At 32.5% G+C, this 17,850-nt stretch overlaps 2 protein-coding genes across 2 annotated transcripts; both read left to right on the forward strand.

The window, feature by feature from the left end:
• The first annotated feature begins 1,579 nt into the window (after positions 1-1,579).
• On the forward strand, positions 1,580-4,221 carry LOC113752508 (probable E3 ubiquitin-protein ligase ARI8). Its single transcript, XM_027296624.1, has 2 exons — positions 1,580-3,242; positions 4,127-4,221. The coding sequence occupies exon 1, from the start codon at positions 1,754-1,756 to the stop codon at positions 3,194-3,196; it is 1,443 nt and encodes a 480-aa protein (XP_027152425.1). The 5' UTR covers positions 1,580-1,753; the 3' UTR covers positions 3,197-3,242; positions 4,127-4,221.
• Positions 4,222-12,975: 8,754 nt separating this feature from the next.
• LOC113769450 (multicystatin-like) lies at positions 12,976-15,289 on the forward strand. The gene is made up of 4 exons (XM_027313899.1): positions 12,976-13,044; positions 13,366-13,693; positions 14,142-14,242; positions 15,128-15,289. The coding sequence occupies exons 1-4, from the start codon at positions 12,976-12,978 to the stop codon at positions 15,287-15,289; spliced, it is 660 nt and encodes a 219-aa protein (XP_027169700.1).
• The last annotated feature ends 2,561 nt before the right edge of the window (positions 15,290-17,850 follow it).

The following is a 17,850-nucleotide window of genomic DNA, read 5'->3' on the forward strand; positions in this document are numbered from 1 at the left end:
CATTGCATGTCTTATTTTGTGCATATATATATTTATATAAATTATTTTTAAAAAAATTCATTGAACCGAGGTTGAACCGGTCCGACCGGTTGAACCTCGACCCTTTCACCTCACCGGTTCAATTGACGGTCCGGGTTTTAAAACATTGACTTTTTCGTAAATTCCACTCCAACTTCCAAATTCCACACGCGAAAGCAGCTATCAATTTGAGGGAAACTTCTGCAGTTGACTAAGACTTGCTCGAAATAGACCGGAACGTCTATGGTAAAATGCAACAAGTTTCTTAACCCTAGCCAATGAAATTATGTTGCGCCACGCACGAAACTTCTGCTTAAATGTAAGTCTTTTTGTTGACCTAATTGTCAGTCAGTCAACGATTATTTAAATGTTTACGTCAATTCATTATCCCCTGGGTGGGAAATAAATCACATTACTGTATTTTAAATCGTGCTTGCACTCGGTAATCTATTTTGGAAAAAATAAATAAGAGGGTATTTAGATGTAGGTCCACCAATAAATTACTTACTGATGAAGATAAACATACTTCTCAGTTTTCACACCTATGTAAGATGAATAAACCAAACTAAACCATAATTCTTCCCAGAAAAAAAAAATAAAAAGATTAGTGAATAATATTAATAAAAAAAGAATTAATTTTTTTTTACATTGACAGTGTATATACCATCACCATTTGATGCATAATAACTTATCTGAATTTAAATTTAAAATTTAAAAAAGATTTACTATCAGTGTTATGCATCTCATTCGTAATAGTATATACACTATCAATGTATATAAGATTTACTCAATTTACTCAGAAAAAGAACGTGTATAAATATTGTGCCCGACTTCAAATAGCCTCATGCTGCTTTCTATTTTGATTTGCTTACCACAAATTATAATGAAAACTAAAAAAAGCTAGTCCACAATAAATAGGACACTGACATTGACATACTGTAGGCTTATTGGCTCATGCAAGTTTTCTTAATCTACAGATCCATTTGAATTGGCCATTTTTTCAAAAACAAGTTTTTCAAATATAATGATATAGTAATACACAAATAAAAATAACTTAAAAACATCTCATCTATATAATATTTCAAATATTTCAAAAACAATTATAATAAAAGTTTTTCTATACACTACTACAGTAAAATTTTTTAAAAATACCTCAAAAATAACTAATTTAAACAGAGTAAGTGCCATAATTGTGGGTTAAACTCCATTTATTGTGGGTGAATTAAGAAAGTGCCATAATTTTGGTTGTTGGTCAAACTCCATTTTGAGTAAAAATCAAACGTCCTTAATCAAGATGACAAAAAACATAAAAATGGACTCGCTTTTTGTATTGTAGTAAAAACTCGTCACTGTAAAGACTTCCTACCCAATATCTTCCAGCAGCAATTCGATTCCCACTGTAAATTTCCAACATCTTTTAAGACTTGATAACCAAACAAAACCGATCAGAATAATCATACCCTCAATTTTTTCTGTTTTAATTTAATCCCTTTTCTATATTTCTTTTTTTTTTTTATGTACATATAGTTTCGAAGTCTTCCACCCCTATTAGAACTTTCGTTCTAGTCTCCAACCTACATCTACTTCACTGTTCTTTGTCCCACAACCTAGCAACGGTTTTCATCCTTTTCAGGGTTTCCGAGCATTAACAGTGTTGTCGAACATATTCCCAAAACTTAAACTACGGTTATCATATTCTTTAGGGTTCTTCTGAGTTTCATAGGTGTGTTTAAACATGGAGGAGTACGTTGATTGCGAGTGGGAGGAGTACGTTGATTGCGAGGATTGCGAGTGGCAGGAGTACGTTGATTGCGAGTGGGAGGACTATGTGGTTATCCACCGGAGGTCCGAGGATTTCAAAGTTCCCACCGATGATGATGAGATTGATGTCGCAGCCGCCGGCGAAGAAATGGATGAAGAGTGCTACGAAGTCCCAGTAAATCGTGTTCTGGAAGCCTGCGAAAGTCGTTTTTCAAAGGGTTTTCGAGTTTTGAATCAGGAAGGTATTCTTGCTCGTGTTCAGGATGATATTGCGAAGCTTTCGAGTGTTTTATCGCTTTCCGAGGAAGCGACGACCAGGTTGTTGTGCAAATATGGTTGGAACATTGAAAATCTTTGCGACCAGTGGTTTCCCGATGAAGACAAAGAGAAAGTTTGGAAGGTTTTTGGTTTACTGGGAATAAATCCAATCGGTGATCAATCTGAATCTGCTGCCGGATTTTCTGGTGATTATCTTGTAGCAACTTATATGGGATTAGGCCGGAAAGGGTCCATGAGGTGGTGTCCTGCAGGTTGCGGCCGTGCGGTTGAAATTCTTCTGGGGGAAACAGGTGGGAGGACTTATGATGTTACTTGTGATTGTACACGTGAATTCTGTTGGAATTGTTTAGGGGAGGCTCATAGCCCGGTAGATTGTGAGACTGTGGATAGATGGAAAAAATGTCCTGAATCCCAAAATATGAATTGGGTATTAGCTAATTGTAAGGCTTGTCCATCATGCAACAGACTACTGGAGGATGCTACTGCAGGTATGCAAGCGATTTGTCCATCACCTTGCAATTATGAATTTTGTTGGCTATGCTTAGGTCCGTGGTCGGACCACGATACGACTGCAGATGGATATTACACTTGTAGATTCTACGACGATGTGAAAAAATCCGATGAGTTGGACGAAACTGAGAAAGAAAGGGAGAGGGCTAGGATTTCTTTGGAGAAGTACAGGTATTGTCACGAGAGATGGAGTACTCATGATGAATGGAGGCAAATAGCTTTGTTGGATATGCAAGAATTGAAGGCAGTGCATCTTAAGAACCTGAGTCAAGTTCAGAATCGAAGCGAAGACAATTTGGAGTTTATCATTGATGCTTGGGATCAGATTGTGGAGTGTAGGAGAATTCTGAAATGGGCTTATGTCTATGGCTATTATATACCAGATGATGATCAGTGGAAGATGAACTTTTTCGAGTACGTGCTAGATCAAGCAGAGGCTACTTTGAAGAAACTCCATCAATGTGCACAGACTGAACTGCAAATTTACCTCAAAGTTCCTTTGGAGGATTTTGATGGATTTCGAGTGAAATTGTCTAAGTTGACTTCGGTGACTCGAAAATACTTTGATAAATTGGTTGGAGCAATAGAAAATGGTCTTCTGATGCAGATTCAGAAAGTTGCAAGATAAGAAGCCTTGACGAAGATCTGAAATGAGTTTTAGCAGCTGTTGCAAGGTTCTGATTTCTTCCTTCAGTTATGTAGATACAATTAGGTTGTTTAGGTTCTCTTCTCAGTTTGGTATTTAGTTTTCAAGTTTGTTTGATCAACTAGATGAGCATACTGATTAGGGAATCTGTTTATTGACTGTTTTTTACATGGTAATAATAATGTCGTTTGGATTATTAGTTTGTTGGTTTTAGACATGTTCAAGATTGTTGATGGGGTAGAAAGAATAGGACCTAAAATGCCTGAGTCCAGCTGCTTGAAGGGTAAATAAATAATTGTTTAATTTATTTGTTTAATTGGAGTGATTTATACACTTCTGAGGAATATCTGTTGGAATTACCCTGCATAAATTGGGGTAAAAAAATGGGGCTTTTGTCTTCACTACGTGGTCATCACGAAAAGATAATTGCACTTAACAAAATATTTATTAAGACCAAGTCATCACAATGAATGTCACTCTCAAAAAAAAGAATAAAAAAAAAAAGGCCATCACTTGATGGAGGTTGTTGAATCGACCATTGAATTTTTTTTTTTTGGATAACGACCGTTGAATGGTTTAAATCAAGAGAACAAGTTGTATTTAATCATAGCCTTTACTCCAGCCTATTTTTTTCCTAGTCAAGCATCCAATTTATTCTATGTATAAATTTGATCATCTTATTACAACTCAACTAGCTCGTGCTACCCAACCATCTCTAAAGTAGTTAGCCACCAATGAGAGAATTAAATCTTTTCATTGATTCCTTTGGATCCACCCCTTCCCTTCAGTGCAAATTAGTGCTTAGTAAGTACAGAATAGAAATAAAAAAAATAAAAAAAACTTGTCTTAATTTAAATTTTTATTTTAAAAAAAGCTTGACATCTTGACTTGCTGAATCTTTTATATTTCTAGGTTGGCATCATGTTTCACAATCAAGACTTTTCCCTTTTGTCTTTTTCTTCTCTTTCCCCTTCTCACGCGCAAGACTAAGTTGAGGCTGGCTCTTTTGTCGTTGCTACATTATCCATATTTCCTTTCCTCCCGTCCGTGCCTCTCATTGGTGATGCTGAGTCAGTTAACACTCTTGCCTTAGACACCTGGGGTCCTCACCTTTAAATGTTACTCTCTCTGTCTTAGTCACTTGGAACTTTTTTTTTTAAGTGCTAAAAAAGGATTACATAGGTAAGGATGCATCATTTAATCACAAAAGAATATGTTCTTCAATCTTATTATCAAATGTGAGGACTGCGTTACCTATTGTTTCAAGGCCTGTTTTAATTCGTAGTGATAAACTGTAGTTGAAACTATCTAATATTTGAATCCTGTTGTGAATGTAATAATTATGTTAATGATCGGTTTATGATAACAAGACTTTTTTTTATCTATGATGGTAATTATAATTGAAACCATTTAATAATATTTATTTCATGTTGTTAATGCGAGAATTGTGTTAATGAACAATCTATGATTTCAAGGCATATTATAGCCCGTAATGATAACTACATTCGAAACCATCCAATTTTTTGAACCCAAAATAAAAAGTCCCAAATAGCCTTGCTCTTCAATCATACTACCTGAAGACTGAGCTTTTTTTTTTTTAATTATCTGTATCCTTGTACTGTGTGTTGAACTATCCTCCTAAGTGCGTTAGTTTCGCAAAACAGTGTCGTTTTAATGTTTGTTTGCCAAGTTTGCAAAACTATTTCTTTTTTTTTTTGTCGAAACGATAGATGTCCTATAACTTAATCTAGCCTAGTCTAAGGGGAAGGGGAGAGGGTTCGATGTGAGTACAGACTCCATCGATGAAGGTCAATTAAGACCGCCACAAATTGTGGCAAATTTGTGGGAGGCAGGGATTGAACCCCTGACCTCCAGCATCACCTTTAATGGTGATGACCACTGGACCAAATGGCCAGTGGCTTGCAAAACTATTTCTGGCTACGGTGGAATGTGAACATTATGGGCAGAACCAATACGAGAAAGGCCAATACTGCTTGGTGGGGCCGGGTAGAGGGAGGCAGCCTGAAGATGTGCCATGAACAAGTAAGGCCAGCCGCTTGCGGAATCAAACAATAAGAATGCAATTCACGTGCTCGGTTAAAAAAAAAAAAAAAAACTTTTGATATTATAGGGGAAGCCATTTTGCAAATTTAGTCATCATAAAATGGCCCGATAATTAGAGATATTTTGGAAACTCTCCAGATATTTGAATCTTCTTATTATGTGAGGACTGTGTTACTTATGGCTCCAAGCATGCTTTACCTCGTAGCGGTAATTGTACTCGAAATTACCTAATATTTGAATTTTGTTGTCAATGTAATGACTATATTAATGAGTCACCAATGGTCCCAAGACATGTTTTAACTAATTGGAGTAACTATAGTTGAAATTATCCAATATTTGAATCTTATTGTTAATATGAGGATTGTGTTAATGTGCGACTTACGATCCTAGGCATGCCATAGTCTGTAGTGATAACTATACTTGAAACCACCCAATTTTTAACCAAAAAAAAAAGTCCCAATTAGCCGTGTTTTTCAATTATTACTGCCTCAAGACTGAGCTCTTTATATATATATATATATATATATATATATATATAATCTGTATCCTTTTAGTGTGTGTTGAACTCTCCTCCTAATTGTGTTATTTTCACATAAACTGTGTCGTTTTAATGTTTGTTTCCTCAGTTTGCAAAACATATGGTATGAATAGTCATGTACAAAATTCCAAAACCAAAGAAGGAATAGAAGCTTTTCCAAAAATACCACAAACTATCAAGGCTCTGGAACAATATCATCGGTGCTTTTTTTTTTTAGCTGTTAGGGTAAAAGTACAACAAGGTTACAGTTATTCTCTTTCTAAAAGAATGACAAAATGTCCCCACTTGTTAGACATGTGGAGCCAGGATTCTGTTTTTAGGTGCAAGGAATTCTTGCGAGGCATTAAAGTATGACTTGATATTTTCTTTGGGCACAAGGAATTCGTTAATGCCCTACAAGTCATTAAAGTGTGACTTTTGTTAAATTAAGTTCTTACTAGTGGATTAGAACTCTAAAACCATTGGCCATGTACTGTACTAGTCAATTATGTATTACCTCCATAATATGTTTCTTTCTTTAGTAACTTTTAGCAGATTACTTATAGGCACATACACATATTGACTTTCTACAAATAAGTGGGGGGTACAAACGAAATTTTTCTAAAAATCGACACCAAAACTAACATTTTTTTGGGTCAACTGGGACATATTTACACATTAGTATGGTAAAACAAAATTTTTTCTTTAAAAAATCCCGTACCTAAAAGGCTAAAACTGACATTTTCCTTTGCTAGATCCTTGGATGGTCAATATTATATTTTCTCTTCACATTTATAATGCATTTGTAAACTACAAAAATTCATTGAAGTCGAAAATTTTTATTTTGTTCTGAGCCATAAGTTCCACGTATCGTAAGCAAAATTTCTCCAACTAGTGGAGGTAGCACCTTTGGCAAAGGGATCAATGTTGTAAATATCCTAAGGAGCTAATATAATCATGGAAAAGTTGTTGCCAAAGTGAAGCAGTTGAAACTTCAAAGTAGTGATTGGATTAGTGATTTATTTTGATATAGTGGAAGCAAAATTTGGTTATACAATATACGATGGGGGGGAAAATGGCGACACTATTTATATAGAATTATAGGGTTTCTGGTTAAAGTCGGTTAAAGTTTGACTAGGATGCATTTGATAAAATTGAAATCTGAAAACTGAAATTTGAATTTATTAAATTATTAAATTGTTAAGTACTAAATTTGATACATTTTAGTATATCAAATTTCTTAATTAAGTGAATATAGTATCATTTAATTAATTCAGATGTTCTATTTTTGTTTATCAAATGTGTTTGAATATATTAAGATTTGAACCCATTAAGTTTAAGTGCTGAATTGATTTATCAAATAGGGCCTAAGTTGTTGCTATATATATTGTAACGTCATCTTTTTTTTTTTTAGTATAAGTGGAAGGTCTCGAATCTCAAATCTCTCGATTACACTTCTTCTCTGTACCACCTATTCAATCTCCCTCCCCAGGACACCCTCCTTTAATTTTATTAATAACCAAAATTCAGGAAGGGGACATAAACCTGTCCTCAAAAAAGTACAGTGGGAGATTAAGTAAAGCATAAGAAATTTACAAAGAGAAACTAACGTTACACTCCTGAGATACTAAGAAAACCGTAAAGATGGTAGACGAGATCTATCACTTTTAACTTGTCCCCATTAATGTTTAAAATTGTTGGAAAGCAAGAGAACCGGCTTATTTGCTTCAAGATAGCAATGAGAAATTTCAGGAAAGATATGCCTATAATTGATAAGAGCATCCACGATGCTATTATACTTTGTGGAGTGTAATCCACATGCCACGTCAGCATTCCACTTTCTCCTCTTTTATTACACTTTCACTCACAATGGATTACACTCCATAAGGTGTAATAGCATGGGTCCACAATTAATCAAATATTTATTTTAATAATGCATAACTCATATCCCATAAATAAATAAAGTAATTTTTAAAACTAATTTTGTTATTTTTAAAAAATAAAGTACTAACTTTCGTTAAATTTTGTACATTTTGAATTTTTTTATTTTCTAAAAATGATATTATTAATTAAATGAATTAAATGAGTGAGAGAGTAGAAGTGTGTGAGAGAATAAAAGAAATAATAGAGTAGAATATTGGGATATATTTTAGTAAAAAGTGTTGTGTGTTTATATAGAATTCTAAAAAAATAGTGCCGTTGGAAATAATAGTGCCGTTGGAAATGTTACCGTTGCCATAGGAAATAATGTTGCCGTTGGAAATCCTCGCTGAAATTTTACCGTTGCCATAGGAAGAAAATTCAATGGATTACACGCATCACCTGTGTGATGCGTGTAATATCCATGACACGGCTCCAAGCCGTGTCATGGAGGGGTGTAATGGGGAGCCATTACACCCCATTGGAGCTGCCCTAAGCAAGTTTCTGAACCTCATGATAGATATGCCAAGGACATTTTGCTTAACCTCGAAGAATCGTCACCAAACTAAAGAATCAGCCTCCAAATGGATAAGGGAATAAGCCTGATCACCACATAAGAAAACACCAAACAATAATGCCTTAGCTTCAGCTTGAATGCTAGTTAAATTCCAAACGAGCAAGAGTAAGCTAAAAGGAACCGACCATTTGAATCCGTCAACAGTCCACCACCTTTCCACTCATTCCTGCTGGATTCCCGCTGGAGCACCCATCAGCGTTGAGCTTTACCATATTTACTGCAGGACAGCAACATTCCACCGAAAGAAGACGAGATGGTTTAACAGAACAACGTAGAGAATTCAGAAATTGACGCCATGAAGTGGGATCATAATGAACACCTTTAAACTGAAGAGAAAAAGCCTCTTCGAATTAAACTTTTTTTTCATCTTTTTATTTTTCCACTATTTTAACTTTCAAATTCCAATAAACTTTTTTGTTTGCAAAAAAAATCATAATATATGCTAAAAAAAATAAAGCTTGTAATAACTTCCATTTGTTTCAATAAAAACAACTTGAGTAGTATAGCTGATACAATAAAGAATTTGTAGTATAGTTGATACAATAAAGAAGATGTATATTTTTTAGCAATGAAAGGAAATAATATTAAATTATTGATAATTTCATGAATAAAAGATCAATAATATCATTCCACTTACATTTTTTTTCTTGTATTTCTAACTTTCACCGGTCTTCACAGGGATAAAGTATACGCATTTAAGGTTAAGGGGATTAAGTCTGTGTGACCATCCACCGAAAAGTGTTTTTTTAACAAATAGGTTGGTAATGGGTAACCCAATAAACAATTTGGGCTCATTTGATCCAACCCACAACAACCTATGACCCAACTAACCCAACCCAAACTGTAAAATAAGTGGATGGATTGGACGGGTTGTTGATTTTTGGGTTTGATTTTCCAGCATTAATTAGATCCATTCTAATGTTATATCTATTAATTATATTGAGAGAGATACTTTCCAACTATATATTAATTGATTACACCTTTTGAACACAACTAAATAAATAAAAAAATAAAAATTTTGCATAATTTTTTTTGGGGCTGCACCTAAATAATATTCTGAAATTGCTTATATACCCTTGATTAGATCAAACCTTACGCAGTTCGAGTGAAGTAATCGTAACCTCTATTTTGTGGTTTTGCTTTTCTTTTTTTATAGATTTAATGGGAAAAGCAATCGCACTTTTGATAAGTAATTTTTTTAATTCTTGATTCAATGGGATTATTATTTAATCGGAATTTCCATGAATTAATTATTTATCGTGGTGCGTGAATGAATATATTTGTCAATTCTTGCTTTAACTTTGAGGTGATTGAGGAGTTACTTTAGTTATCAGATAGGCTCGTCCAAGTGTCCTATTATTTGCGTGAGACAAATGAAGTTGTTGATGTTCTGTCTAATGTGACTGCTATTAGGTATCCTTCTTTGAGATTTCTAATAATTTCACTCAACTCCCTTGAGATTTACATAATTATAGAAACCTTCACTGCATAATAAAAAGATAACAATGCCCTTCATTTAATTGTCAACTTATTGAAAAACTCTACCAAAAATTAGTCCCTCTCATCTATTGTCAACCATTGGCTCAAACTATAGCCTTCCTTATTTAATTTTCTATTCTCTTCCTCTTATATCTTCTTTTCTTTCAAACTCATTTATCTATTCCCATCAACCAAATGTGTACTGCTGCCAGCAATAAAATCAACATGCCTACCAATCACCACTGTTTATGCATCTTGATGTCTATTCCCAAATTCCAATTCTCTCCTTCATTAATATTAAAAAGGTTATTTATGCCCATTTTTGCTCTTAATTTTTTGCACGTATCAGCAAATTGAAATTATCAAAGAACAAGTTGAGTGATAATTTCATGGGATAATTTCAGAAACCTCCCTTGAGGTTTTTGGCAATTTCATTTAGCTCCCTTGAAATTTTAAAAATTACACATACCTCCCTTGTCATTTAAAATGATAATATTACCCTTAAATATTTTAATGAAATTCCCTTGTTGATATGCATATACTTAGAATGAATTTTAAAATTATTTTTACATTATTTTTCCTTCTTATTCATTTTTTAAATTTTTTTGTCAATAAAACTGTAGAATTACCACTATTATCTTTAGTTTCTATTGTAATCAAATGTCGAACTAGTGATTTTTTTTTATGAGTTAAATTTATATGCAATCCAATGTTTTGTTAATCTTTGTTTTCTATTTTTTGGTATTAAAATTAATAATAATAAAAAAGAAATGGCCCAAAACCACTACTAAATTATGATAATCCCACTATTCAAAAATTTTCATAAACTCTAAAATAAATTATTTTAGCATTTTCTTTTCTATCTTATAAATCTAAATCCATAATAAAATATCATTAAAAGTATCCTATCATAGTAATAAAATTATTATAAATTTTTTTTTTCAAATAATAGATATGGACATGAAAATTTTTGTACCTTTTCCTTATACTTGTACAAGATAATCTTATAATTGTATAGGAAAGTAAATTAAAACTCATTATACAAGGGCATTTTTGGGTATTCATTTAAAAATTTGACCAAGTCAACATTGTTTTAAGGTTTTGTTACTGAAACTATCAAATCAAGGGAGGTAGATGTAATTTTTCAAATCTCCGTGAAATTGTCAGAAATCTCAGGAGAGGTTTCTGAAATTATCCCTAATTTCATTGTCAAACTAGGTAGAGATGAAAATAGTAGCAATGATAAAAAAAAAATTAAAGGTGGGAAATGGAAAAGGGACTAAATAAAGATTATACTATTCTGGTTGTTATAGAAAAAATTTCCAAGTATACTTATAACAACTACATTACGTTTTTTATTTTTGATTTGTAATTATTAATGATGGTATTCCTATAGAGCTAGAATTTGACTGATTTTAAACTCTTTGCTGATAGAGAATATTGAGTAATGGTATTAGTGGTGACAACTTAGACTATTTTATACTAAAAAGGTGGTAACCATGGAATTAGAGTCAAGCAATATTGATGAATACAGTGTTGTTGGGTGCCAAGCAAAATTTGAAGTTGATATGAGATTGTAGATAAGTTTTTAGATATATAATGGGGTATTTTTATTTGACTCAATAGTTTGCATTGAAAGTCTTTAGGTAAAAGAGGAACTTTAACTATTTACTTAATAGTGATTTAAATCTTGATGGGTAGGTAGTGGTTATTACAAGAAAGGATGAATGAAAATAGAGACAATGAACCATTTTTTTTCTTTTTATTTTTGTTGTGAATTATAAGCCAAATGCATTCTAGAATTTTTGAGAAAAGTCTAGCTTTTTGGGCCTATAATATTACTTAAATAGTGAAAATAGGGGAGATAAGTGTAATTTTTAAAATTTGAGAAGAGCTTCCCGCAATTGTTATAAACCTCAGGGGAGGTATGTGGAATTATCCCTATAATCATATAGCCTACTTCATTATTCCTAATAGGGGATCTTTCCCCCCCTCTTTTATTCTGCAATTTTATATACTTTTTCAAAGTTAAATTTGTTGTTTAAATTTTTGGTGGTCATAAGTATTTAAAAGCATCGATTCGGTCAATGGTTTCGTTATATACTGCCTAACTCTTTGTTGTATACATTGGTAACTTTTTAAGATAAGTACCATTCATTTTGTTATGCATCTCAATCTATTGTTTTAGTTATATTTGTTATATCAATTTTTTATTAGCCAGCCATGGAAGGTTAATATGGAAACAATAATACTTATTAGCATATTACATGAATTTTTTTGGGATGCGGGCGTTACATTGAGAATGAAAATGAGGGAAGTAGATGTACAGTTAAATACCTCCATCCTCCAAGGGAAGTAATTAGAAATTTCAGGGGAGGTTTTTGAAATTATATTTTCTGATCTGATTTTATTTTCCTTTTTTGATTTCCTTATTTGGAACTTTTCCTTTCTCTGACTCGAAGTATGTTACATATTCTACAGCATAGAACCTTTTTAGGCTCGTCTGAGCAATGGCCCAGTGATATTTTTTTTTCCTTGCAAAAGAGTAAATTTATTTTTCGCAAGTGTTACAATAAAGGTTTGGTAGTGGGTTCACCTTCATTTTTTATGTCCTTATATAGTGATTAGCACCAAATAGAAAAAACATATTTTTCTTTTACTATTTTGCTATGAAACATATAAAGATATGCTTATGTGGGGAGGGTTGGGGGTAAGGTGGGAGAGATTGTAAATAATAGATTCTGAGTTCAAAACCTTCTTACCTTCTATTTACAAAATATATATATATATATATATATATACATATATGCTTATGTGTATGAGCAAAATACTAATTTTTTTATTACTATGTAATGTTTCGATTTAAATTTAAAATAGTAACTTATTGCAAATTTAAGTTGCTCTCTGCTACCTTTAGCCAACATTTTTCCCTATATTAATTGGATTGCCGATGTAGTTTCCACGTATTTACCTTATTAACCTCCTTTACTACTTTTCCAATAATGATTTGGTAAAATCAGAGGATTTGGTAACAATCACGGCTTCCCTAATAATTCCAAAACCACTAAGATAGAATATCCAACTTGGTAAGTTTGGTTCAATAAATTCCCTTTCGCCCTAGCGCTTTTGCCCTAGACATACAACTTCGAAGCTCCCTTACTACTTTTCCTTTGCTTCCCTTCGATTTTTTTCTTCTCTGCATCGATGGCCGCTGAATACGTTTTCCATGAAGAAGGGTACCGTGAATACCAAGATGAAATTAACAACAGTGAGGTAAAAATTGCAATAACAATAATAACTGCTAGTAGAAAAGGGCACGCTTAATGTGTATACAATTTAGAAATAAATTGTTTCTTGTATAGATTTTTTTTAATTACTGAACAAAACTTGGATCTTTTAAGGTTTTTTTCTCTAAGAGTATAATTATGTTGGTATGTTTATACTTAGTTGTAATTATATTGGGTAGATATGCTCTGGTAGTTACAATAAAAATAGTTTGTGATCAAGGTAAAAATTTAGATAATAGATAATTATCATAGGTAGTTTTTTAATTGTTGTGCATGATTTATTATTAATTTCTTGATCGTTTTCCAGGGTTTCTATGTTATGAGCGATTACGGTCGTATTCTTATCAATGGAATAGTGAAAGTCGAAAATCGCAATGCTCTTGAGAAAGCGGAAGATGCAGCACGTTTTGCAGTGAAGCAATACAACGAGAAAGAGAACGCAAATTGGGAGTTCTTGAAAATCTTGAATCTTAACATGGAGCCTGCCGCTGGTTCTATGTACTATATTACCTTGGAGGCCAAGAATACCTCCAATAATGAGGTAAATCACTATCAAGCAAAGGTTTGGGCAAGAATCAACACTGGTTTTAGAGTAGAAGTTTTTAGGCTTGCTCCATATGCTGCAAAAAGCTCAGGTAATTATTTCTCCATCAGAAAAGATTAATGTATCTTTTGTGGGTTTTTCAAGTTTTCTTTTCCTTTCTCTTTTTTTTTTTGGGTGAAATTTTCCTAGAGCCGGTGGGCAATTTGATGTGAAAAACCATGCATGCAATCAAGGGTCTGCAACGGGTTTATTGGTGCAACAACACACTAATATTGAAGTAATTAACATATTATAACTTTTAAATAATTAAGCAAATTAGTTGAGACTCCCAAATTTAAAGAATTTGGGTCCAAATCCTATTATTCCCCTTTCCCGCTTTTTAAATCCACTCACTCTTACCCTAATTAAATTATTGGACAATCTCGATCCTGATTAGTACCTTGGGGCCATCCTTTAGAACTTGTACATTAATTAAAAGAAAAAACAGCAGTAAAATTGACTATCAATTGTTGCCTATGCTGTTTTGATTTAATGTACAGAAAGCTCAAGGGACGATCGCTGCTATATTCGCATTGAGAACTTGCAGTCCTGGATGGATGAGAACTATCTTTACTATAAGTGCTTCTATACAGCCAGAGAGGTATATTTAATATATTCTGATCCATATGTTATTTTTTTTTTAGTTTTTGTGTGTATATTATGGACCCAAGAATTGCAACTACTTTTATGTCTTGAATGAGAGCCAATAAATTGAAGTACAGGTTTTGTAAGTAGCTAGGGAAAAAGAAGTTTTACAACAGAAAACGACAATCAAGGAGCAAAGTTTTTCAATAAAATTTTTTATGATAAAAATAGAAATACACACACACATACACATGTATACATAATTACATACATATGAATACACACACATGCATACATGTAGAAATACATAATAGAAGATCAATTCTAAATGAAAACCAATCAGCCAATCTGCAATTGTAGATTCAAGTATTTATCAGTCTGTTTGGATGGGAGTGTCTTTCAAAAACTAGTTTTTCAAATACAATTCCAATTTTTAAAAAGTACTTTAAAAGGTAATATAAAAATTAGTTTAAATTTTTTTAAAATTTTAAAAAATATCTTAAAATATATTCTAGAAACTCTTCTACTCTTAAATATCCCAAAATATTTTCTGAAAATATTCCAAAATATAATCTAAAAACTCTGCTACAGTAAAAATTTTTAAAAACACCCCCAAAAACTATTTTTGTTCTATTTAAATACATCATATTATTTTTTCACTGGTCAACCAAATCAAAGGAAGATGAAATCTCCTCCCACCAGCACTGTTTTATATGAAATAGTAATTAGTTGACTACAGATTTCAAAGTAAATTAGACAAACTAATCAACCCTAACTTTTACATCTTGACCTCTTAATTGATTTATCAAATAGGTTTTAACTTCTTGTAATTCTAGTTAACAATTTTTTATTATCTAAACCTCTTGTTTTCTGTTGATTTTCTTTTTTTCTTTTTTTTCAGCTCCTCTCAATTAAGGTTATAAGGAATGAGGATGGTAATCAGTCTGAAGGACATGGATTTCTTCAATTTGAAACTCCTTCAGCAGCGGAAAAGTTTCTAGTTTTTTACAAAGAGAAACAGATGCCATCTTCCAACCAGAGTTACAAGTTGGCCTTGGTTTAGAAAGAGCATTACTTCAACAATATATAATGCGAGTATTTTTTTTTATTATTATTACTACAGTTACATTGAAGCAATATCATTGCCTCATGGCAACATTATTTCAAAATATAAGCATCTTTTTTTTTTGTGGTTTGGGAGATTCAATTGCCGTTATTTTGTTGTGGATTTGCGCTTGAGTGTTTTATATTGCGCTCTAGGAAAGGAGAAATCAAATGTCTTTTAGATCTTGTTCTCGTTTTATTTAGATTTTATAAAACCTGATTATAGAAAGAGATTATAGAGAATTATCAATGAAAACATTAAAAAAATTAATTATTCAAAATAAGAACCCATAATTGGTTACAATTATTGAATTTCTTAATTCACTTGATCTAAATGTAAATTCCTTATAAAATTCTTCGTATATTTGTTAACAAAGCAACTAGAAAACACTAGTAAATATAAGAAGATATATTCATACATTCTTCGTATATTTAATAAAAATATGCCAGGAAAAAAAATGGTTTTTTGTAAATTTGAGGAAGGCTGAGATTATCTACAATTTCCTACTAGTCTAATTATTTTAACAATTTTGTGTTTCTTCTCCATTTCTGGCATTTCTGAACATGTTCTTCCTCAAAAGTGTGCTGACATTTTTGTGTTAAGGCCCGTTTTGGTATGGATCCCGGTCCAAATGCTCCACCCAATGTGATATGGCGTCAAACGATTTTTCATCCTTGGACTCATAGTTATTAAACCCGGCCCGGAAAGGAGACCGGCGAAGAAGGTGGATCAACGGGTTACTGGTTTAACCGGTGGGTGAGTAGTTGAACCAGTGGGTCACTAAATATATTTAAATATTATATCTTATAATTTTTTATATAGGATATATGATATAAATTTTAATAAATAATGTCATAACAAATGCTCATTTGATTTAATTTGCTATAGAATAATTAATTTATATAAGAATCATCAAAACATAAATTTAATTAGTGATCCACCAAATTTTAAGTGTAAAATTTTATCTATGTTTAGTGTAATTATCTAGGTTACTTACAAATTTTAAGTGCAAAAAATTATTAAAAACAATATTTGTCTTTAAAATAAATTATGTAATATGTTATTTTTGAAATCTATTTTATAATTTATAGAATTTGGTGGTCATAAGTTTGTATTAAATGATTCCAAATAAATTTGTTTTGGAGAAATAAAAAAGAATAAAGATAAAATTGATAAAACATTCATATAGCATAAGAATGATAACTAATTAACATGCAACGAAGTAGCCTGGTGGGGAGCTTGTCATAAGCCTTGCCCAAGGTCATAGGTTCGAATCCAGCCAACAACTTTGTAAAATTTTTTCCTCAAAACCGGTTTCTTCACAAAACCGGCCGGGTTTCCGGTTTAATCCGGTTGAACCACTGGATCGTTGACTAGTCAACGGTTCTAATGCTTAACCGATCTAATTAGGAACCCGGCCCGGTCTACTGGCGGGTACACCGGGTTGACCGGTTCGACCGCCGGGCCGGGCCGGGTTTTATAACTATGCTTGGACTAGAACTAGGGAGAATGCCCACGTAATGTGCGGGAATGGGGTGCCTATGGGTACAATTATATTGTAACTTTTTGTATAATTATAAAAATGAAGTAATTAAAATCAAAGCTATAAAAAAAAAGGGAAAAGAAACTCGTTTGAAGCTCAGTAGAACGAAACGTAGAATACCCCTAAAAATCAGAGCCAAAGAGCTAAAAGAAAGAACAGACAGGTCAGTGTTGTGGAGATGAGCCAAAAAAATTTTTGGAAAAAAAAAAAAAAAAAGAACAGATGGGGTTGATCAATAGATAAAGCCAAGATTAAGATTTAGGGGTAATTTCAGAAACCTCCCTTGAGATTTTTGACAATTTCATTCACCTCCCTTCAGGTTTAAATAATTACACTAACCTCCCTTCATGCAGTAAAATGACTATAATCTCCTTTACTTATAGATAATTCCTTCAAAAAAAAAAATCCCCTACAACTATAACTAGTCTTTCATTCTAAATCAATGACTGTCACACAAAACAAACTCTTACTTTCTCTCTCTCCAACTCGCTGTCCTACCTTATTTCTCCTACATCTCATAATCCACTCTTTTTTCACAACCGCCATCTATACAACCATCCAATATATCCTGAATCCTCATTATTATGGAAATCCTCACTTTTTGTTTTCTTTTCTTTTTTTTGTAAGTATTATTGAATTGAAATTGTCAAAAATGAAGATGAAAAGGGTGGTGGTGATACAAAGTACAAACAAGAAAATAAAAGTGATAGCTAAAAAAGGAACATGGGTTGAGGAAGGTTACACTATTATACCAATTGTGCAAAAAAAAAAAATTTGGGATATAAAAACTGCAATCAAAATTGCTTGAAGATATGGGATGTGATCTCTACTGTTGCTTTTGGTTGCTTAGTATTGATATTTTTGGTGGGTTAGATTATTTTGATATCAACAAGGTTGCAACCATTTGGATTGAATTTGGATAGTGACATTGATCAATTCAATGCTGAATTTAGGCCAAAAAAGGTTGAGGCTAAAA

The sequence above is a fragment of the Coffea eugenioides genome, chromosome 1 (assembly GCF_003713205.1).
Source record: "Coffea eugenioides isolate CCC68of chromosome 1, Ceug_1.0, whole genome shotgun sequence".
NCBI lineage: Eukaryota > Viridiplantae > Streptophyta > Magnoliopsida > Gentianales > Rubiaceae > Coffea > Coffea eugenioides.

Bases quoted from the DNA above. Each gene is read 5' to 3' on its own strand.
- LOC113752508 (XM_027296624.1), top strand. From the start codon at position 1,754: ATGGAGGAGTACGTTGATTGCGAGTGGGAGGAGTACGTTGATTGCGAG.
- LOC113769450 (XM_027313899.1), top strand. From the start codon at position 12,976: ATGGCCGCTGAATACGTTTTCCATGAAGAAGGGTACCGTGAATACCAA. The intron at 13,045-13,365 runs GTAAAAATTGCA...ATCGTTTTCCAG, and splicing joins ATGAAATTAACAACAGTGAG to GGTTTCTATGTTATGAGCGA. The intron at 14,243-15,127 runs GTATATTTAATA...CTTTTTTTTCAG, and splicing joins GCTTCTATACAGCCAGAGAG to CTCCTCTCAATTAAGGTTAT.